General features: G+C 41.4%; 1 protein-coding gene across 4 annotated transcripts in view; it reads right to left on the minus strand.

Moving 5' to 3' along the window:
• Positions 1-24,312, minus strand: part of ELAVL4 (ELAV like RNA binding protein 4) — an 85,896-nt gene that overhangs the window by 36,601 nt on the left and 24,983 nt on the right. For all 4 annotated transcript variants that reach the window (XM_030870409.2, XM_030870407.2, XM_030870410.2 and 1 more), the window contains exon 2: positions 14,488-14,728. In XM_030870409.2, the coding sequence (XP_030726269.1) occupies positions 14,488-14,728 (241 nt within the window). The remainder of the gene's footprint in view (positions 1-14,487; positions 14,729-24,312) is intronic.

Consider the following 24,312-nt stretch of genomic DNA (forward strand, 5'->3'; position numbering starts at 1 on the left):
CAGGTGATTCCAGAACTGCAGCTGATGTCAGAGAAGGGTTTAGCAACAAAGGAAGAAGAGGCAGAAAAAGTTATCAGGTTAATACTAATTATATACACTGTAATCAGCCTTTGGGCAAAATGAGATTGTCTATGGGTGAAATGTCTGTGGGTGAAAGGAATTGCTGTATTTAGGCACAAAGAAAATTACTTCTAAAACTCCCATCAGACACTATTCTTATAAAGGGCAGGTGGAGGCTCCTGATATCATATTGGGATTTAAATTAATTAAGGTAAGTTATGTGAGAGGGCTTGGCACAAGGGAGATGTTTCATAAGTACTAACTGAATATAAATCTATTAAAATTGCCTTTATTCGAAGTAAAAGAAAATTCATGGCTCTCAGCGAAGGAGGTGAGATAAATAACTGGTCTGTGCAAAGCTAAGTCAGGATGTCAAATATGAGTTGCAGAAGAATTTTGTCTGAAAACCTTTGCCAGTGTCTTCTCTGAACTAAGGGCATGGGGTTCTCTGGCCTTGGGACTTAACCGCTAACGGCTGTGTGGAACTTCCCGTCCCTACCATCAAGGAGTTCAATGATAGTGAAGTACCATCAGGAAGCTCATGACTGTGGTCTGAAAGCTCAGTTTGGCTCCAACAAATGTTGAAAAAGAAAGAAATTCCCCAGATGCATGAAAAAAAGAAAAGAAATAAGAAGCAAAAGTATATTTTCCCTTTTCTTCACCATTCAGCTTACAGTTAAGAAATAAGACAAAATAAAGAAATCAAAACCCAAGAACAAAATAACTCACACAGAAATGGGTCTGTGGAGTAAGAATGGAGGAGGGAAGCCATATTCTTTTGTTATTTTTTTTAAAAGCTAAAGGCTTCTGGGGTAATGGCTGCACCAAGCAGGTGTGACCAGCTTCATCACACTGAGTCAAATACCTGGGAGAGGTGAAAATGAAGGAGTGCCTGAGATCCGTGCGAGAATCACCAAATGTAAACACCTTCTAATGGCTCAGCTCTTTCAGGTGATGGAAAATGAAACGTCACCCTGACAGTCAGGAGACCAAACGAACCCATAAATTAAATAATTCCCAGAACATACCCAGTACTCAATAATTTTCAACAAAAATGCCTAGTATGTGATGGGACTTTGCTGGTGCTAGAGAGATGGACCCATATGGCATCATCTTGTGTCCCTTTTGGGAGTCGGTAACACTTTCCTGGGACACCAAGGCCTCCACTTGCCCATCCACATGCAGTAGATGACCCCACCTCTTTCTTAACAAAAGAAATGAGGTCATCAGGTAGTAACTGGCTCAAACTGTCTGCTTTCCTTCTACCCGGAAAACTTATCCCTAATGGAGCTCCATTTCTCCCTCCTGGCTAAGAATGTACAGCCCACAAACTGCTGGAGAAGAAAAGCTTCTTTGGGTAATGTTACATATTATATACCGTTCTTTTTAAGATTTATAACACACATTAGCACAGACTCAGAGAAGTAGTGATAAAAAGAAACTCCTTTATAACTTGGTTTACTTCAGTTTCCCAAACTCATGCAGTCACATAACCTATTTTAAAAAACATATTACCTATTAAATACCCTTGGGAAAGACTTTTAGATGGGATTTCCAAATGAACATTACTCTTTCAAACAGGACTGAATACTGTCTCAAGATATAATTACCCTAAGGTGGGTGGGTGTGGACCCCGATTCTGAGCTATAGTTCCTAAGATACCAGAGGCACCAGCAGAAAACAAGGAGACCAAGCCAGAGAATACCTCTAAGGTCTCTTTTCACTGTGATAGTCCATGATTCTGTTTCTCAGAAGACATCACACAGACTTGCTTCTGGGATAATCTAGACACAGGACAGAAATGCACAGTGGGGAGGGGGTCAGACATCTGTGTATATATTCACATGTTAGTACACATTGTACAAGTCTGGTTCTAGCTCACTACGTATCAGTAGTCAGCATGCGACGAGCTCAAGGTGTTTCACTAGGAGAACCAAAGATCCAGAGGAAAAACAAAACAAAATTGTGTGTGGCTATGTGGACCCCAAGCAGGAACACACACTTATAGGTACGTACATACAGGCATACACATGAACACTATCTATATTTAACTAACTAGGCATACAACCCTGGGAGGCAGTACGGTACTGTAGGTAAAAATAGAGATTTTGAAGTCAAACAAACATGGGTTCAACTTTTCCCTGCCACTTAGAAGCTGTGTGACCTGGGACAAGGTACTTAACCTTTCTGAGTTCTGTTTCCTCACCTGTTAAATAGAGCAAATAATACCTACACCTTGCAGAACGGCTGTGAGAATTATATATGTCAGGTGCTGTTCTGAGTGTTTTACATATACGGATGCTCACAATAATCCTATCAATATCCCTATCTTACAAATGAGAAAACCGAGGCACAAAGAGAGTAAACATTTTCCTGCTATACAGCTAGTAAGTGGTGAGGCTGGGATGCATACAGAGCAGCTAGCTCTTACTCACTAGGCCCTCCTGCCTCACACAATCCTGGATTATAGTAGGTCCACGATATTCCCCTGGAAGACACAGACACACATACACAAATATATAAACACCCTACACCTCCTCTTCCTCTCCGGCTTTTCAAATCTGCTGGTTTTGTCATTAGTTTATTACACGATGCAGTTCAAGTGGGCAGCATGCAGACACCAGCTTCCCAAACACAAGGATCCTGTGTGGCTGCCCAAGGAACAGAAGAACAAATTCAACCCTGAGAAATGTTAGTTCATTCTGAACGATGACTCACAGCCGCTATTTTCACAAACAACCTGCTAATTAAACTTTCTTATGAACTCTGCTAACCAATTTTTCCAATGCATGGAGAAAAATCATTCATTATAGACCGGAATCCAAAATCTAATATCAAAGTGCAAGTAGGATCTGTGGCATTGTAATTTGATCAGCTTGAGCATTAATAACAGTTACACACTGATGTCTGAGAGAGGTAATCAGCTTTTGTTGAGATGTACGTAGATAACTGAACAAAACATTTGGAAGGCAGACTAGAAAGCAAAGCTAGCTTATCACAGGAGTTTTAGTATTTACTTTACCCTCAGAAATCCCCTGCTTACAATATCCTATCTTCCAGGTGACCACAGTAATATCCTGAATTGGTATAGCACTTTAACGACTTAATGACACATTAGCAGCTCATCTGATGTCACAACACAGGTAAGGTGGAAAGAGCCAGTGTTATCCCCATCTTATGCACAACAACCTGAGGCACCCAATGGCTTGATCCACTGCAAACCCCAGAGCTAGCGCTAGAACGAGAACTTGGTGGATCTGTCCATTTCTTCATGTTGCCACTCATAAAGGTGGCCTGATTTTTAAAACAGTCTCAGAAACCATCCTGACATTTTCAAATATTGAACTAAAGGCTTTAATTTATAATCTTCCAGAACCACTAACACTGCATTAGTAAAGTGCATTATTACTGTGGCTATTTCTGAGGCTTACGGGGATACAGCCTACACAGCCACGTTCACAACTCAGGATGAAACAGCAGAATGCAGGGAACCCTCTCTGTGAAGGACTCCTATCCCAACTGGCAGCAGCATGTGGTCAGAGAGACACAGGTACGCAGACAGCTCAGCCACCTGCCAACTGTGTGACTTCAGGTCAGTCATTTTAAACTCCATGAGCCTTGGTTTCCTCATCTGAAGAATGGGGTCACCATTACCTCTTGGGGGCAAGGTCAGGATTAAATGAGATAACACACATAAAGTGACTGGTTTCTAGTACTTAATAAATCTGAGTTCCCATTCCATCCTCCTGCCTTCTCCTACTTGGTCCTTGGAATTACATACTGAGAACTGAACCAGGACAGAAATCCACTTTCCCACTCCTCTCCTTTTGTCTGTTTGTTGGCCCAGTGGTAGAACACTTAGAGAGAAGAGGGAAGGAGTTATGGGATAGAAGGGGTCCCTCACATTTACAGGTTGTTTTAGTTTACAAGTGTCTTTATCTGTCACCTGGTTTGAACTCACAAGTACTATCCAAAGAAGGTAGGGTAAGGATTTATCTTTTTACTGTAATATTGAGAAAATGGAGGTCCAGGGGAATGCAGTGACTTATGCAAGGTCATGCCTGCATCTATTAAGTGTGTGTGTGTGGAGGAAGGGGGTTGTGGTGTAGGACTTTGACTGACATCTGTCTCACTTCTGGTTAGTCCAATGCACTGCATCTGGTATTTCTGACCAGGAAGTTGGTGTGTGTATGTATGTTTGTGTGTGTTGGGGAGTGTAGAGCTCTTGGGTAAGTGCTCATTTCTTTTGTACTTAAAGGGTGGCCTGTCTCATTGGGAAGCCTCCACTGACTGGTGAGGGGCACTGGGAAGAGAAAAGGCAGCTGAGAACTAGTTGCAGTTTCCAGGGTCAGGGCCAGGAAGTGAGAGTGACATTCATATTTTCCTCTTTCTTGTCCAGCTCAGGGTCCCGGACAATGGGGAACCTGCCAGGATTCAGTGTAGGAACCCTCACCAGGGAGATGGAAGCAGAGGACTGACGTTCCTGTGTGCCCAACCTTGGGAGTGAGGGGAAGGGGGAAGACTGCAGAGACTCAGAAGCCACCAATACCTCAGTCCAGGGCAGCAGGCAAAGAATCTCACTTCAGGACGCCTCCTTTGGCACACTGTCTACACCCTATGTTAATGAAAACAGGGACTCCACTCAGGCAGCTTCTCTGTGTGGCTGCTTGCTCTGGCCATAAAAAACAAGTCGATCAATCCAACATGGATTTAATTTGAAAAAAGGAAAACTCTATGTATGTGATTTCAGGCTTCATATCCTATCCTGTAGTAGAGCTGGCAGTGGGCTCCATGATCAGAGGCTCTAGTGAGTGTGGTGGGAAGGGGAGAAGGGCTGAGATCCTGGTTACCATTTGAGAAGGGGATCAAGGTTGTCACCATCCATATTTCCTTGACATAAAGAAAACACAGACTAGGGGGCCAGGTGGTCTGTTACTTCTCAGACAAGTCACCTAGTGACATATAATTTACAAATTTTCTCTCTGGTCTCCTTTTACCATTCTACACCCATTTCCCTTCTACCTTGTTTTTTTTAAAAAATCTATGGCTATTTTAATTTTAGCTCTTTTCCATCTCATAAGCCAATTCAAATCCTTTTTGGATCAAATGGCATATAAATAAATAAGGAGGCAGGACAGGAAACAAGCCAAGAAAATAAAAAAGAGAGGAAGAAAAAGAAAGGAAAATAAGAAGCCAAATGTTTCTTCTTTGGGGTGCACTGGCCTTATCTGTAAAGTAAGTATAGACATTGCCTATATTGGCTACTTTAATAGGGTCAGAGGAGGTACTGAATATAAAAATCTTTGAAAATAAACATGAAAGGCAAATATCAGGGATTATTAAGTATATATTTTATGCTCATACTACCAATAAAACTATTTAATCTGATTTAAGACGTTTGTGATGAGAAATTCTATTAGCAGCCATAGGAGTTAGGGTAATTACCCTAATTAGCTGCATCCACTTAGTGTAAATGGTGCCTTGTTTCACCAGACATCCAACTACAAAACAAGGGCCAAGCAGAAAACCAAACTTATAAATCAGCAAGAAATTGAAGTAGGTGGAAAGAGAGTCACTCAGAGAACATGGCCCTGACCTCAGCAAGAAAAACAATGATTCTCAAATCACAGACACCATGGGAAGTCTGAAAGTTGTCCACCTCCTGTGTTAGGTCAGGTTATTTATTAGCGAAGTAGAAGGAACACACTTTGGAGTCTGACAGACTTGGGTTCAAATCATAGCTCCAGAACTTATTAGCTATGGCCTTGGATAAATTACTTAAACTCTCTGAACTTATTTCATAAACACAAAGGGGGTACTGACTTTACCCCACAGAGTAGTCCTGACTATTCTATTCATTATCCCTTGACGATATCTCTGAAACTTGGCTCAGCTGTGTACTGGTCTGTGTACACAGACTACAATGTACTCTCTACCAAGTTCAAGGCTTGCTCCTATTTGACACCTGCTCTGAGAACCCCAGCCCACAGTGATCTTTTTATCCTTTGAACACCCATAGCTGATGTTTTCTTCTTCTTCATTCAGCAGAGGCAGGTAAGGGAATAGAAAAGACCATAGGTTTTGCACTCTCCAGCTAACTGACTCTAAGCCTTGGCTTTCTTATCTGTAAAATGGGGACAATACCATTGTCCGTGCATAACTGGTACAAAGCTTCAATGAGATAACATATACAGCGTGCCTAGCACTGTAGCTGACACACAGTAGGCAAACCTCCAACTTCATTGTTCTGTTATGAATCCTTTTGTGCTATCTTTCCAGTGAAATTAACAGCTAGGGTCAGGAAAGGTGAGTTTGGGTTTTAGTGAAAAACAAAACAACCCCCCCCCGCCCCCCCACCCCCACACAAAGCAGCAAGGTGGCACCATTTTTATGCATCATAAGCAGGCTCCCAGCCCCTCCCAGACCTGCAGGCTTCTGTAGGGTCCTGTGATTTGTCCTGGCCTCCCCCGCTCATTGGCCCTGCTAGCAGCAACATGTGGGCACAAACTATGTCTTACCCTTTTTAGCTTCCTCACAGAACCTGATACAGAATTTAAGAGAAGAGAAGGAAAGTAAATAACATTTATTTGGCCTGAGGGAGCAGACACTAAATAAATATAATTGGCCGATTGAAAATGTTTTACAAATGTAAAAGCCTTATACAGATATATGGCCTCCATCTGAATTTTATCTTCTTTCCAAACTAGAAATATCTTCTCCCATCAAAGTTCAATTTGGGGCCGTAGAAAAAACAAAAAGGCAACTTAAAAAGATCTTTAGTTCTAACAAGGAATAAAAGACAGATAACAGAGTTCATCAATTAAGAGCAGTAAGGGAAATGTGGAATGGGGGCAGGGTGGAGGCAGAGTGAAAAAAGAAATCACCACTACCACAGCTCACAGAAGACAAGAAAAAAATGAATTTCCCATTAACACATTTCAGAAAGCACTTTCTTCCTACCCTGAAGCTGACGAATTACATTTTTAGATAATGTGTGGAAATTTCAGTTTGACATTACCTTCCTGCTTAGTTCCTAGTCTCAATCAACCAGGTCATTTTACAGAGAAGGGGGAAGTGAGTGAGTGTGTGTGTGGCGGGTGTGTTTATGTGTTGGGGGAAGGAGGGGTGGTTAGTGAACAAGGAATTGGTCTTATGAACCAAACAGTCAGCTAAAGTACAGAAATAGAAAATCCTTAAAATACCCAGTCCTGATTCACATCCTAGGTAAAAATCCTCTGAGACATCTCTCTTGGGATGTGAGAATATTTTCCTACGGGTTATCTGAGTTCAGAAGCAGGGCAGAACCCTCTGATTTGGAAAGGAAGATGAAAGGAAAGATAGCCAGGGGGCAAAAGGAAACCATACCTGGTCTCTAATCCTGCCTATTGCCCTCCTGGGGAAAGAAATGTGTCAAAAGAAAAAGATTGTGCCTGCACAAACTCTAAACCTCACAGCTTCACTCAATTGCCAACCTGTCCTAATTAGAAAGGATGCGAGGTCTCTGATTGCCCTTGATGGGTATGTAAGAGGCACGATGATTATATGGCTTACTGTCTGCACTTAACGTTCTGACGTTCTCTAAGTTCCCCTTAATAAAGCAGACCCCTATTCTCCTGTTCTGTAACTGCATTAGTTTCCCAAATCTTCTCCATACCTAAAAATTTTCCATTCACCTCCAATAATAATCAACCCCCTCCCCAAGTCAACAATTCAAAATTCTTTTATTCGTCTTTGTGTAATACGTATAAAATGACTGCAGGGAGGTGATAAATAAAATAACAGATGCGAATCTGCCTGATTTTCCTCTGAATTCAAGAGGCACATTGTACTGTACCAAGTACATTTTCAAAATCAGCAGCAAAATATGCTGATAAATGCTACTATTTCCTCTACTCTTCCCATCGTTAACGAATATCCCTCTGATATGCATGTAGAAAAGTTCATTTAGCTAATCAAAATCTTGGGATTTTCTTGGGTATGCATAATTGGGCCGGGTTTTAAGTATACTTAAACTTAAGGCAGGATCCATTTCAATACGGTGCTTGCAAGATAAAGAAAAGGAGAACACAGTGAGGGGTATTTTGTGAAGAGAGAATCTGAAGGTAAAAACCACTCCAAGTCTATGCTTCCTTGTTCAGGTAAGCAGCAACCTGCTTAATTTAAAAACATCGGCATTAGTGAGAGAGTGGCATGGACATATATACACTCCCAAATGTAAAATAGATAGCTAGTGGGAAGCAGCTGCATAGCACAGGGAGATCAGCTCCGTGCTTTGTGATCACCTAGAGGGGTGGGCTAGGGAGGGTGGGAGGGAGGCTCAAGAGGGAGGGGATATGGGGAGATATATATACGTATTGCTGATTCACTTTGTTATACAGCAGAAACTAACACACCATTATAAACCAATTATACTCCAATAAAGATGTTAAAAAAAAAGGAAAAAAGGGGAAAAACACTGGCATTTATTTAATTCAATGCATAGCATGCTATTTTCCAAAACAAAAGATTTTGAATTCTAATTATATTTTCCCTGTACTAAAAGTTTTCATTCCCTAGGCAATATAAGCTGAATTGGTTTGTATAGGGGAGATGTCAGTTTAGTATCTTCAGGGAAACTGCCAGAGATAAACTATAATGGGACAACCCACAATTAGTCAGACAGCCAAGAGTTCAAGTCCCAGCTCCCCTACTTGGGAGCTAAGTCACCTTGGGCAAATGACTCAATTGCTCCTAAGTCCAAGTTTCTTTGACTGTAAAATGACTGTCTTGTGGATTATGTGAAACTCCATTTATTGATCTCAGCACAATGCTTAGCACATAGTAAGTACTCAATAAACATTGGCTATGATTATGAATCTCCAAGAAGTCCCAATTTACTATTTAAATGAGCAACTATATTTAAAGCTTTTAATATAGTGCCCAGAACACACAGAAGGCACACAAAAACATACAAAAGCTGCTGCTATTATTTTTATTCATCTTTGCTGGGTGCTGTCAGAAATTATACTAATAAAACTTACCCTAGGGCTGAATTCACATTTCAGGAGTGAATTCAAAGCACTTTCATATTTTAGGATTTTTTTCAGCGCCTTTTATTGTTTATAAAGTTATCTTAGAAGCAAAACAATTAAGTTCTCAAAGTGTCCCTATTAGTCGTTCCCTGTATATGAGGTAACATGAGGTAACCCACAACCCTCACTCTCCTCTCCCTCTTTAACCCAAGAGACTGTATCCCATGTAATGCCTCTTGGCCTTGATGCTCTAACAGACACAGCCCTCTGCCCAACCCCCCACTGCTGTAGTCCACACTCCACATCTTACCTCCTGAGAGGGACATACAGGAATATTAGCACTTTCACAAATCCGAGAAAGAAGAGAAGTTACCCAATGTCACTGAATCAAAACTGAGATGGTTCCTTTAATTAGAGGTGTGATTCTACATACAAAGCCTGTGGCAAAGAATTCACCCTGATGTCTCCAGTAGCGAGGCATTTTTTTGCCTTATTCTGCTCTTTCCACTAAATGATAATATTAATTAAGCCAAAGATGTGTTATAAAGGAAGAAATGAAGAGATGGATTAGAGGTGGGGTTCAGGAAGTGTTGTCTTTGTCCGTTGGGGTGCAACTCTAACTGTCTTGATGTTTTTGTGTGCTTAGCTTCACTTGGCAATGCTGCTTCAATATAAGACTACTGCTTCCAAAGAGGCACGCCCCAGCTCTGCTTCCTTTGTCCAAAGCACAGAGGAATAAAAAAGTCTTTTGTTCTTAGACTGGAATTTTAGCTCCATTCCTTTGCTTTTCTTCCCTCTACCTAAATCCTAACCCCATCTTTCAACCACCGCCGCCCCACTCCGGCCAATAGCTCCAACTAATACAGACTTCACCCTTTCTCAGACATCCATAGCCCACATAATCTATTCCATATAGTGGTCACTCCATAGATTCAGTTTTATAATCGATAGTGTTCAGTTTGGACCACGCTGTCCTCAAAACCCCTGCTTCAGAGCTCTCACTTGCCTGAAATGGATAGAAAACTCCTCTTAAAAACTGCATTGTATGGGCACATGGAGAGTGATATGAAGTAAAAGTATAATTCTTTTTTTTTATCTCTATGATGCAAATAATCACACAATCTAGACCGGCAGATCAAAACTATTTGTTGTTGTACACGGATTGATTTCTGGCGATTTTTCTCTGTTAGTTTCCCCCATGCTTTCTCTATTCCTTTTGGAGAGAAGTGATAACAAGAGGGACAATTATAAAAATGCAGTTTAGCATTCCAGCTGTTCTGGCTTTAAGACATACCCTGAGCCATCTAACTCTATCCTGGTTCAGCCATATGTTTCCTCCTCTCAAATACCGATCATCTAGGAACCTGGATTTGGAAATGCAATCTCAAAGCTTGAAAATCAAAAAGGCAACAAAATAAAAAAAAAAAATAAGAAACGAATTCAATTATCTGCAGTCCACGGGAATAATAGAATTTTTACCAGGGGTTTGGTGTTCTTTGCCTGAGTTCCTCAGTTGCATAAATCCTTGTGGGCCACATGCCGCTTTCCTTCCTCTCTAGCAGCAGAGGCTGCAGGTGGATGGAGGAGAAAAATAAAGGACATAGCTTCCAGAGCCTCCTTGTGTTCACAGCTGCACACTAAAGCGACTTGGGACACACGTCTTCTCTCCCTGGTACCTAGATTATCCTGATAAGCAGCCTTTCCCAATTGGAAAAAGAAAATCTAGTATCTCTGAGAAGATATTAACAGAGATGTCCAAAAGCGCTGTGAGGGAACCTTAAACCTGGCACTTTCCATAAATTTGGGTCTCCACTGAAGACGGAGTTATATCCCCAGAGGATGATAAATATTGTTATCTTTGCCTCCCGGTATACACAGGAGTACTGTTTGTTTGTTTGTTTGTTTTTGCGGTGTGCTGGCCTCTCACTGTTGTGGCCTCTCCTGTTGCGGAGCACAGGCTATGGACGCGCAGGCTCAGCAGGCTCAGCAGCCATGGCTCACGGGCCCAGCCGCTCCGCGGTATGTGGGATCTTCCCGGATTGGGGCACGAACCTGTGTCCCCTGCATCGGCAGGCGGACTCTCAACCACTGCGCCACCAGGGAAGCCCAGGAGTATTGTTTTAAGCCATGGCACATTAGATGCAGAGTGCGGCCAGCAACTGCTGCTCAGAGGAACCCAGTGTTTCATTGGGTTATGGGCTGAGGGTTAGCAGGGATCTTCAGGTACCACAGGCAGGGGCACCCTGCACGTGCTTCCACATAAGATCACGCTTTTGGAAATTGGGGGTGAATCCCGGTTCTACCACCTGCTAATAGCTGTGCTGTCTGGGGACGTTACTTAACCTCACTAAGCTTCCGTGTTTTCATCTAAGAAAATGGAGGCTGTTTTTAATGTTAAGTGAAATAAGGTATGTTCAGTGCCTAGCAAGTACCTGGCATAGAGTAAGTACTTGATAAATAATAACAAGTATGTCCTCAGTACCACAACACTTAAGTCCATGCCCAAATTCAGACGGAGAATTCGTTGACAACCTATAGCCAGGAGCGAAGCCAGCTTACTGGCAACACCATTAACAGTTTCTCTTTCCCTCCCTCCCTTCCTCCCTTCCTTCCTTCCTTCCTTCCTTCCTTCCTTCCTTCCTTCCTTCCTCCCTCCCTCCCACCCTCCCTCCCTCCCTCCCTCCCTTCCTTCTTTCTTTCCTTCCTTCTTTCTCTATCTCCCCCCACCTCGCCCCCTCTCTTACTCTCTCTCTCAATTTTAGAAGCCAGAACCTTCTAAGGGAATCTATTACATTCTCTTAGGGAGTGGTTTAGGCTGGAAAATCTTAATCTTGAATTCTTATCTCTTTGCCACTTCCCACCCCCCAAATCCTCCCACTGGATATTTAGAACTCCTTGTAAACTTCACAGGATCAAGATGCATTGAGATCTGTAGGAGGTGTTGGAGGAAAAGGGGGACTGGGGATGTTAAAAATCAGGGCAACAAAAATACCTATGATGTCATTTACCCTGACTTCTGAACCACTAGCAGCAGCCTTTTAACTTGGCTGGTGTGAAACCTCACCTCTCCCAGCCTGCGTTATCACTTAACCCCAAATGTAGGCCTCAGAGCGCTTTCCATCAGAGCGATCCCCACTCCTTCCCCACCTCCCTACAGCCCTATCTCTCCCTCCTTCTCTGACTTTTAGCGTAGTCAATTAAACCTGAACAACGGGTGGATAGAGGAAATATGCTGCATCTATGGAATGGTACAGCAGGGACCAGTTTCACTGTTAATTTAAAATGCTAGAATTAATTAGGTAGTGTAAATGAAGAATTTAATAAGCACTCTTTACAACCACAAGTTCTACTTTTATTAAACACTGCTGCCAAATGAGGGCAAATATCTCTGGTCTCTCTATATTTCCCTGCCTCATTCCCATAAGTTCTCTGCAAATAAAATTCTTTTCCCCCCTGAATTAAAAAAAAAAGCATAATTATAAATTTATGCCTGCATTGTATTTCTGCTTTCAACCCGTTAAGCTTCTTCTTTAAGCTCAGATGCTACTGTATGTCTCTGCTTGTGCTGGAGAGGGTGCTAAACAAACCAAAGTTGACAATTTTGGTTTTGTATACCAAATTAAAGGCTGTCTTCGAAGCTGTCACTCTTATTCAAATACACTCAGTGAACTACCAAATTAGCATTCTTTCAGTAAAGGAATCTGCTTGTTTAAACATGTGTCTTTAGAAAACAAGGAACAACACCACGAATCAGTACTTCTCAAAAATCTTACTATAGTTCTAAAGGAACTCTTTTGAAAAGGTAATTAATAATATTCACTAATATAGCTGGCAGAGTCCCTATTTAGAAGGTAAGGCTACACCAAAAATACATTTTCTATACAGGAGTGGGAGGAAGAATCATATGGTTAACTGGTTTTAATTTGGTTTGAATTATCATCCTATTATATAAAGATTCTTCAGGAATCTAAACATTGGATTTCTGAGAGCATAGGCAGTTCTGTCAAAGGATAGATGATCCAGGGCTCTGGGATAAGAACACCAAAGCCCTGGCCCATGTGGAGACCTTGATAAAATTTCTCTGTTCTAGCTATTCTCCTTGAAACATACTAACTGTACCTATAATAATAACACGCTCCCCCATTACTGAGAGACTGCTATGCAATAGGTATTGTGCTAGGCAGTATATATCCAGTCTCTCATTTAATCCTCACAATAAGCCCTTTGAGATAAGTATTCTTTTCCAATTTTACAGAAGAGGAAATTAGAGGGTTACGTGACTTATATTTTCGACAGTTATTTTAGTTTTATGATTTTGCAAAATACTTAATATAAATGGACAAATTAACAAGTGAATTAGAAGAAATGGAGAATATATATAGCTACATGCACATAAATACACTGGATTCTCTGATTTAAAAATCAAGATAATGTATCTCTGTATTTTAGAGTTTCCTTTTTCTTATATAGGCCAGCTGCTCTTCAATTAAACTGTCCAGAGAGAGGGAAACAAAAGTCAACACCCCAAAATGACAAATACTCAAAGCTGAGTGTGAATGATTTTAGGACGGGAGCATCAGAGAGCAGTAGCTTCACTGCCTTCACTATGTAGTCCAGTATTTTTCTAAGAAAACATTCCCACTTCCAGAAGGATTACAAGGAAACTACCCTCATCCCAGCCCCAAAGGATAATAGCATCAGTATCTGGCAAACATTAAGTCCTCAATAAATGGCTGTCAGTTAGAAAAAAATCAGAACCTAAAACTTTCAAGTATTGAAGTATAGGGTATTGTTTCAATTTCAAGTAAAAAGTCTCTGACTTCTCAGAGAGTATCTTCACAACAAACAAATAAATAAGATAAAATACCTTCATCAAGCATCTCCTTCCTACTACAGGGTAGTTTTATTCCAGAATCATCTGCTATCCTTGGGGCCTATTTCTCCCAGGGACAATGGGCAGTTGTGACCACAATGACCCCCTTTAAAAGACAGTTTCAGATACATGGAAATACATTGGACACACGCAAACCAAATGTTTGAGAGGAAAGGGATAAATAGATAAAAACTAGTATAGGGAGGGCAGAGGGCAGAACTGTGAACTAAAGAACAAAGGGTAGGGGTGGCTGATTAAGAATAAAAGAGGACACAGCCAAAGGATCATTTCACATAAACTAAAGCTGAGGAGGCTGCAAAATCTTTATCTGCTTCCCAGTCCTACCAGTTTGCAATACGGTTTCATGTAGTATACATACGCATGAGTTTATGACTGTGTACCCACGCTGACCTTGACTGCAGGATACACGCTGCAGACACTCAAAAGGCATCACCACACATATGCATTTCTGCTAAGATCTGCACATCTAATGGAACAACGCAGCTGTGAATCCCAAGCCTAGAATATCGAAGAAGAGCATACCTGTAATTTTGTCTCTCACGAGTTTGCAGGATTCTATTTCACCAATGCTCCCAAAGAGACTCCTGAATTCCTCTTGGGTCATATTCTGGGGTAAATAGTTGACTATGAGGTTGGTTTTGCTGTCATCTGTGGCTGCCCCTGTCTGCATGGGAGAAGGACAGTTTCTATTGTTGCTGGAGGGTCCATTGCTTGTATTGGATGTCGGGCCATTTGACACCTGAGGCTCCATGGTGCTAATTATCTAAATAAAAATAAAAATAGTAAACCTTTTGATATCTCAAAGACACAGAGTCTCTTTCAAGATTTTATTTTATTTTTTGTAAAGAAAGAGAACAAGGTAAAGCAGGATGGAGCAAAAGAGATGGGGTTGTGAACACAGCCAATTTAGAAACATGTTTTTAACCAAAATGTTAAACTCCCCTTGCTATTTTTAGGCCAGCCCCTCCCGCCCCCCGTAGATTTTGAGCACAGACTAGAATGCAGTGGGAACTCTCCCATTATTTTGTTAATGAAAAGCTAATTCCTGTTTTCATTACACAATCACTCTCAGAAATGTATACTTAAGCCACACCGAATTATAATTAAAATGTAAAGTAATAATCATGATTAAAATTATAGTTCCATTAAAGCTGAAAAAGCTAAATATAGAGGGCTATGCTCACAAGTTTAAATACAGTACCTGTTTATTAACTGTCTCATAAAGTAAAATGACATTAAATTAAGTGGGGTTGTTCCATATGGGAAGGGTTTAGATTTTCACTGATACTTAATACTGATCAAACTTCAGATTTCATAAAGGCATGCTGGGGAGCTACAAAGTTATCTAATAATTCTTCTCCCCAGTGCCTCTGTTACTATTTCTCCTGGACCTCAACTAAAATTAAAAACATGAAGGAAAAGTTCTCTCTAGGTCTCCACTTTAAGTCTAGCACAGCCCCAGGCTGTACTCTCACACATTACTTAAAAAGGACTTTCACAGTATCTAAACAGTTAATAAAACAAATATTTCCACGAATGTGTGAACTGTTTGAGGCAGCAGGCATGGAAATAAAAGAGATAAGTCTCTACCCACAAGGGGCTTCTAGTCCACAGAGGACACAGAAGGCAAATGGCTACAGTAGGACAATGGGCCTGTAACAGAGGAGCAATTAAACCTGCTTAAAGGATAGGGGCATTCAGGAAAGTCCCAAGAAGATACTGATAGAATAAGGTTTCACATGAAAAATGGGTTTAAGCTCATGGAGCCAGGTCCTAAAGATGCCTTGTACAGAGAATGACAAACATGGAGAATCACAAAACTACAGAGCCAGAAGGCACTTCAGGGAATAAAATTCAGTTCAAAACTCTCATGTTTGAGATGAATTCCAGAGACATCCAGCGACTTCTCTGTCATCACAGGAAAGTGGGGCAGAGTCTGGGCCTGCACCCAGTTTTCCTGGCCCCAAATGCAGCTCATCAGCCCCACTTTTCCATTCTATCCTAGCACCATCCCTTATTCATCCTTCATGGTGTGGTTTCTGTCTTACATGAAATTGACCATCACCTCCTTGGAAATGGAATCATGCTCTGCCATTCCCTAGTTGTGTGACCTTGGGTAAGGGATTTAAATTCTGGGAGACTTAGTTTTCCTCATTTGAAAGAGGAGAACAACGCCACCTGCCTTGCAAGGTGGTAAGAAGGATCTGGTGACAGGATGTATGTAAAGTGCCTGAATAGTTGTGGGAACATAACCACAATCATTGATATTTATTGAAGTCATTCTGCCAATCACCTGATGTGACTTCTCTCACTGACTCCCCACAAGAAAGCAGTGAGCCATATTCTAATATCCTCTACATTTTATAGACAAGGAAACCAAAGCTTAGCAGATACCTGATTACAAGTAGCTTCCATTACTACCATTTGGCTGCTCAGAGAATTTTGGGGAGATAAGCATGTTTATCTAATATACATGTAGCAAAATGTACAAATCTTAAGGGTACAACTCAAAAAATGTTTACAAAGTAAACACCACTCACACCTAAGTAACCACCTTTCAGATCACAATACAGAACATGACCAGCATTCCAGAAGCCTTTCTTGTGTCCTCACCCCTATTATTCATACCACCCCCAAAGGTAACCACTACTCTTGACTTCTAATCCATAGATTTGTTTTATCTGTTTTTGAATTTTACATACATGGAATCACACAATACATACTCTTTTATGTCTTTTCACACATTATGTCTGGGTGTCATCCATGTTGTGAGGTGTAGTGGTAGGCTGTTCTTCTCCACTTGCTGTAGAGAATTCCATTGTATGAAAATATTACGTTTTATTTATCTCTGCTACTTTGATGAACATTTGGGTTGTTTCTAGGTTTTAACTATTGTAGATAATGCTGCTATGGGCATTATATACATGTCTTTTGGTGTACACACACACACACACACACACACACACACATTTCTGTTGGGAATATTCCTGGAAGTCTATTTTTTGGGTCATAGGGTATATTCTGCTTTCGTACATACTGTCAATAGTTTTCCTAAGTAGATGTACCAGTTGACACTCCCACCAGCAGTGTATGAAAGTTCTAGTTGCTGTTCGTCCTCACCAACCTTCAGAGACTGTTTTTTGCTTTTGTTTTGTTCTGTTTTTTGCTTATTTACTCATCTGAAACATAGTGGTAGTAAAAAGGGAATGAGTTTTTAGCCAAGGGAAGAGCTGACTTAAAATTCTAGTTCTATTACTTATTAGCTCTGTGATCTCAGGCAGGTTATTTCAATACTCTTAAGCCTCAGTTTCCTCTGTAAACTGGAATAAAGCCTACTGTGCAAGGTTATTTATATGTATAAGTTGCCTAGAACATAAAGTGGCTAGAAGCATCATAAGTATTATTCCTCATCATGCCCTACATAGGTGAGCCTTGCTGTAGTCATTTCTTCTTCTGATAATCACAAATGGGATATGAAACCAAAAGAAAAAAAAAAGAAGTCTCAAGAGCAGTCGTGGAAATAAGGCAGATTGAGGAAGGTGGGAAGCTTCTAAGATTCTTTGCCATCATGTAGATAACTTAAGTGGCTCCACTTAAATCATCACAACTTTCTTGGCTTCAGGTCAACTATGGGATTGCGTTAGGCTGGTCCAAACCGCAAGGAGAAAGCAAAGGGTTCCTGAGAGGAATCGTAAATCAAGCTCTCCTCAGCACTGACAGAAAATGCACCCAGTAAATCCTATTCAGCTGCTCTGCCCTTGAGGCAAGGGCCCAGGAAAGACTGAGGGCGACGTGCCCAGGGGAGGGGTCACGCTAATGGAGATGCTGTTACGGAGCATCACTGAAACTGCTGGCTGTGAGGCAGGTTTCTGCTCTGCCAAGCCGTCGGCCTCCTGGGCCTGTGCAGCGCCTCCGTTTGCTGTGTCGTCTCACTGCTTCACTGAGTCAGGTGTCCAGGCAACAAACACAAGAAGCACTGCCAACTCAATAAGGAACTTAAAAAACAGAATTTATGGGCTTCCCTGGTGGCGCAGTGGTTGAGTCCGCCTGCCGATGCAGGGGACACGGGTTCGTGCCCCGGTCCGGGAGGATCCCACATGCCGCGGAGTGGCTGGGTCCGTGAGCCATGGCCGCTAAGCCTGCACGTCCGGAGCCTGTGCTCCGCAACGGGAGGGGCCCCAACAGTGAGAGCCCCGCGTACCGCAAAAAAAAAACCAAAACAGGATTTATCCAATTCAGGAGGCTCGGGTGGCAGAACCACAGAGCTGCCCAACTACTACATTTTGATTTAGTGGCAAAAAAGCCAGTCCCACAATCTACATAACACCTTCGCTGCTCCACTTTCCTAGGTTACCCTTCTCACGGCTTGGCTCTTGCACAAACACCTAGAAAATATTCTGCAGCGAGGCAGCTTTGTGGGTGTTAATGATGGCGTAAGAATAATATAAGTCATACCTAAGCAGGCTGTTACCTGACAGCCGTGTTCGGTGTTTGTTCACTGGATGCTTGACTCACAGACACATGTGGCGAAAGCCAGCACTTGTCTCTGTGAACATCTCATGGGTCTCCCTGCTCCAGAAAGGCCTAAGAAGTATCAAGTCTGCAGCAAAGAAATTTCAGTTCCCCAATCAGCTTTCTGGATCTCCTTACATCCTATGTGGATTTCCTAATTTATGTTGACTCCTGGAGCTGAGCCCCATCTGGACATCCGACAACCCGAACTGGGCCCAAACCTCTGACAAGGAATCATGAGATACAATGTTCGGTACTGAGGTACCTTAACCAAACAAACCTATAAATTAGGTCATTTCTCGTCTCGTGGAGATGGAGCTCTCTTTGCTCTGCACACATACTACACAGTTATCCTTTTGTGGACTCAGAAGGAACTGAGGAAAATACACATATGCACACACACAGAGTTTTCTCAATAAAAACGTACAGCTTCAAAGCTGAGAAACATTTGCAAATGTGTTAATATACATCATGTAATAAGACCCCTTGCTGGTCTTAATGACGCATCCCAGGATGCAAGACAGGCTTAAAAAAAGAATCAGAAATGTAAAATGTCAGAATCAAATCTGATACACAAGTGAACCAAGAGCATTTTAAAACATTACTTGGAAAATAAGAAAGTTGCCAAGATGTAAATATATTGAATGCAAGAATATGAAACTGTGGCACTTGAAGGTTACATGATAGATCTTAAAGAGAGGACACTTATAATCTCTACTTGGGAAACAGACCAGAGGTAAACGTGTCTATTAGTGGGAAGCATATCCTTCAATAAATTCAGAGGCCGGCTCGGCAAAATCAGAAAGCTTGCTTCCCTACTCTAAGGCCTTTGATATTCTAACAGCACAACTGTCATTGCAAATAAATATATCAGTTACTCAAGTGTGCATATGGACTTTAATGAAGGATTCTGTGCAGGTCTCACAGCCAACTTCGTAGCTGATCAGGTTCCAAACCCCTGACTTGCCTTCCTTCCCTCCTCTGAATGGCAATTAAGAGCAGAATTACAGTCAGCATCCAGGATAGAGCACTGAGGAGGTTCAGTTGACTTCAAACTCTAATGGTTGTACAAAGCACTGCATTAAATCTTTTATGTTCCCGTGATATATTTTAAGAAACATTATACAGGCAGAAAATTTCAGGGGTAAACTATTAGAGCAGTGCACAATAATGTAGGCACTCAAATCCTGTCATTGTAAATGTTGATGGTTTGAATGACTGATTACTCACACTCAAGGCATTAACCTCACCCCTCCCACCCCCCCCTTTTTTTCCTGCAAAATATACAACAAAAGCGAGAGGGAAGGCCTCAGGCATGCAGCTGCTGGATCATCACTCTGGGTCGTTTATCTCTGCGGAGGCAGTGGGGGTAAGAAGCAGAGGCTGGGCGCCAGGCTTCTTTCTTTCTCAGGATATTCTTGAAAATAAGAGCCAACCCTCTCTGCCCTTCATGGCATCTCTGTCACTACAATTCTGGGTCCTTCTCAATGGTCCTAAATTAACTGTTCAATCACATCTTTTGTTATCGTCCGCCCAAGGTATCTGTTACACTACTTCCTGGACATGCCTGGTTATATGCATTAAAAAAGGGTTCATTTCCACAATGGCTAGATCTGGGAATGTTAGATGAACGGAGATGGAGCCCTGGAGTGCCAGGCACTGTGCTAGGTCCTGGGGATACACAGACAACAAAGACAAGGAGCTGGCCCTCACTGAGTTCACAGTGTGGATGCAGGACAGATATCAGAGAACATTAGGGACCACCAAGCCCAACCCTGTAACTTTAATGAGGAAACTGAGGACCAGAAAGGGGAAGTGACTTGCACAGGTCACAGTGCTAGTTAGAGACAGAGCTAGGACTTAAGCCTAGGCCTACAGGCTACTTCACTTGAGTGTTCTTGTGACAATGCAGACATGGCCCCTTAGATGAGAGTTTACTTCTACTTTTTTTTCGGGGAGGGTGTGAAGGTGGCCATATCACAGAAATGCACTTGAATGTAGGTGTGGAGACATGTCTACCTCCTTACTTTTCTGAGTAGAGTACTTTAAACAGTTCACAAAGAATGGCGACCTGAGCTCTGAGCTCCATCGTACAGAGACCACATCTGTTTTGTTTATAATAGTATCTCCTGCATGTAGGACAGGGCCTAAGAATTGGTAGGTTCTGCATAAAGAACTACTGAATGAATGAAAGTCCTTGAAAGTCCAATAGTTTGCTAGATCCCTCTTAACAACCCTGTGAAGTACAAGCCAATAATTTTATTAATGTCATCTCCATCTTACATATAACAAGAGGACAGAATACTTACTGAGTTGCTATTATATGCCAGGCATACACTTAGATATTATTTCAAATGCAGATTCTAAGAGGCATTCATTCAAGCAGGAGGGCTGAAGCTTTGGCTGACGTGGACCCTGTAGAGAAGCCGGTGAATGCCTTTGCTCTCTCTCCTCAGAAAAATATATATGCACATAACATTTTAGGTACACTAAAGCCAATCCTTTGTCTCAGACTGAAATCTCCCAATTGATTCTAAGAGTAGCAATATAATCAAAGGGCAAAAACTTGCCTTCCTTCCCCAATCACTCTTTTCATGTAATTTCTTGCCCTAAGAATTCATTCATTCATTAAGACAAATATTTATTGCTGAAGGGTCCACATGTCAGAGGAGAGAGCAAGCACATCCTGTGGCCAGAAAGTCCTTTAAGTATATTAAGCGACACCCATTCTAAAATTCTAGAAAGTACGTAAGGCCTCCTTTAATATTTCTTCCATCGGCTCATGAATCTCTTACAGCTCCCTCTGTCCCCCACTCTTCACAAGGCTTTCATGTGCTCAGGCTTGGAGGGGGGGTCAGGTAAGCATTATAGGGCTGGTCCTGTTCCTCACAGCTGAGGACATCACTATTCCAGACCCCACGTTGGCACAGCAGGGGTCCTACCATAGCCCTCACACCAATCCTGTCAGCCACACCACCATGGTTTTGCTCCAGAATTTTCCACAGAAATGGCACTCTGACAATAAATTGTATGGTCTTGCATTTACGTACCTTAACCTAGTTGACACTTTCAGTATTTACTTCACAAGGCAAATAGAAGGTTACAACTTTATATTAGAGGAACCTGTGTCGATGTAGAACTCACTACTGACATTCATCATCTGAGAGCCCAGTGCAGGGCCCTTGTACTCCCATCACACCACTCTCAGCTGTCCTCAACTTCTGATTTTCTTGGGGGGTGGGGCGGTGACCTCGATACTCCATCATCAGTCAAAAGGATCAAGAGAAAAGAACCTAAGAAGGTCACAGGAATGTGATGTTTCTTTAACAAATACTCGCCCTTCTACTTTCAGCACCCTCTAAATGTCAAACTAGAAAGATGCTAAAGGAATGTACTAATTGCAAACTTGCTTCAGGTGTGTACATCTGCGATCCACATATGTATTTTATTAAATATTTTAATGAGTATTTAAAGGTGTTTCCTTTTACCATGCTGGAAGGACTTTTGAAAATTTATGTATAAAGGCTAAGCCTTATGTAATAGAACAAGTGCTCCCAAGAGCATGAAAAATAATGTTTACCAAGGGCAGTCACTGAATTGAACCATTAAAGAAATAGATTTAAATTATTCATGAGAACAAAAATAAAAGTCCTAATTCTCTTTGTAGGCATTTCCCACTTGACCCTTATAAAATTCTGACATGCACTATGTTAGACTCTGGTAGAGCAGCCCAGACTACTGCATCTCACCCACTTTTCAAAAGCCTGAAAAACAAATCCCCAAAGTTAGAAAATTACACAGCAGGCTCTGTGTTCCTGAAGACAGATATTATTTTTAGGAATAATTCCTCACTTCTCTTCTTGCTCCTTGAAAGATGCTAAAAATGTCCTTACACGCCCCCCCCCCCAATTTGATATTTCTTTAAAGTTTTGTCCATCAGCTCATAAACTCCATGCTGTCTCCTCCTTTTCAAGAGGTTTTAATTTGCTCAAGTCCCTTCAGATTAATTTTTTTTTTAACGTAACATTTTCCTGGTTATGATTCAACTGGGAAGGAGATACGTTATTAATGGGGCCCACGAGGAGGGGCTGAGATCTATGATGTGATCACTCTAGGAAAAGGGAACTTGGGAATATACACCCACCCCCAACCAAATTATATGTGATGACTCACAAAAACCCCTGGACCAGGGGAATCTGGCTGAACACTGCACTCAGGTCCCCCAAAACCATTTGTACCAAGTTTCCGTAGATTCTGCTAGACGGGAACTAGAAAACTCTAGAAAAAAAAATTTAATTCCAACTGAGGAAAACATGCTGACAGTTTAATAATGCCTTTGGGCAGATGCACAAATAACCTGAAAGACCTATTTACTCTAGGAAGTTATGTGGTAATAAATTCTCAGCATATCTTTAAAACAAGTGTTTTCAATTCAAGACAAGTTTATTGAATGCTATTATAGACCAAGGCATTGTTTGAGGAATTGGGGAAAGAAAAATAATTTGATCCCTGCCCTTAGAGGGTTCAAGGTGAGAGGATGGGAAAGGAGGGGAGGTAAACAAATAATTAAAATCAATCATATACACCCCTTTCTTTTAAGCAATTCCCTTCAGACTTTGTCTAACAATGCCCCACCCCCTCACCAAAAGCACGTAAATGAAATTACACATAGCCTAGTCATACGCCATTCTGACACTGAACTGACAATCCTGCTTCTGGTCTAAATGCTTACGTCCTAAACAAGTGACTATTTGTAACAATGAGGTAAACTTGAGGCATTACTCCTTTGAAACAGCAGCTTCTTCACTGGAGATGAACACCAGGCATGGCAAAAGTATTCTCAGTGCTGACAGTCAGGGCTTTTTAAAAGAATCAGCCGCCGCTGGAGAGAATAAGAGGCATTAATACTTAAAATAGCAGGGCCAGCATTTAATGAAAAGCATAATCAAAATTTAATGTCTTTTAGGCATTATTCTCAAATTCACAGAAATCCAAGTTTTTAATCTTCTTCCCCAGACACATCACATACATTTCTCCTCCTAAATAAATACTGGCCTCCTTTATATCTTACAGTGTTTCTTTAGGGCTTCAGTTTGGGCCTAAAATGATTTCCTGGTGTGCCCATCTGGGGCAGTCCTGGTACAACCCCTGAGTATTTGGTTTTTAACAGACTTTTACAAAAAACTCTCCAGAGCTGAGGGATGGCTTGATCATCCAGTTCATTATAAAGACAGGGAAACCTTCAAACGACACCCACCCCCACGCCCCTATTCAGTCTTCTTTTCCAAAATGGCCAATAAGTAAATACAATCCCAAACTTTCAATAGGATTTCTTCATTAAAGGCATATTTGAAAAAGACAAATGTTTTCATTTTAATATAAATGCAATTTCGTGGGCAAGCGCTCAGGCTTCCTGCAAAAATATCAGCTCTAATAAAAAAATCAACTGGAAAACAATTCCTTTCCCATCCTTTCCCTAAGCCTCCAAACTCTGAATGTTTAATGTAGACAAAATAACCAAAATGCCTAATATTAAGCTATGGGCTCCTGTTGGGATGGGAACCAGTTGGGATGGAATATATGTTACCTTCATCTTCCATACAAAGAACATTAATGAGTCACTTGTAAAACTGTCCACAGACTAAATCTGACTTATCTTCTGATTAAATGCATAAACAGTAGCCAGTGGCACAATTCATGTAAACATAAATACTGTATATTTATAAAATGCCTGGCTAGTGGCTCAGAGTATGAGCAAACTCACCAAGATTCAGCTGTAAAAAGCCACATGTTCTTCTGTATCTATATCATGATTTAAAGCATTGGGTCACTTCT

Source organism: Globicephala melas, chromosome 1 (assembly GCF_963455315.2).
Source record: "Globicephala melas chromosome 1, mGloMel1.2, whole genome shotgun sequence".
NCBI classification, from domain to species: Eukaryota; Metazoa; Chordata; class Mammalia; order Artiodactyla; family Delphinidae; genus Globicephala; species Globicephala melas.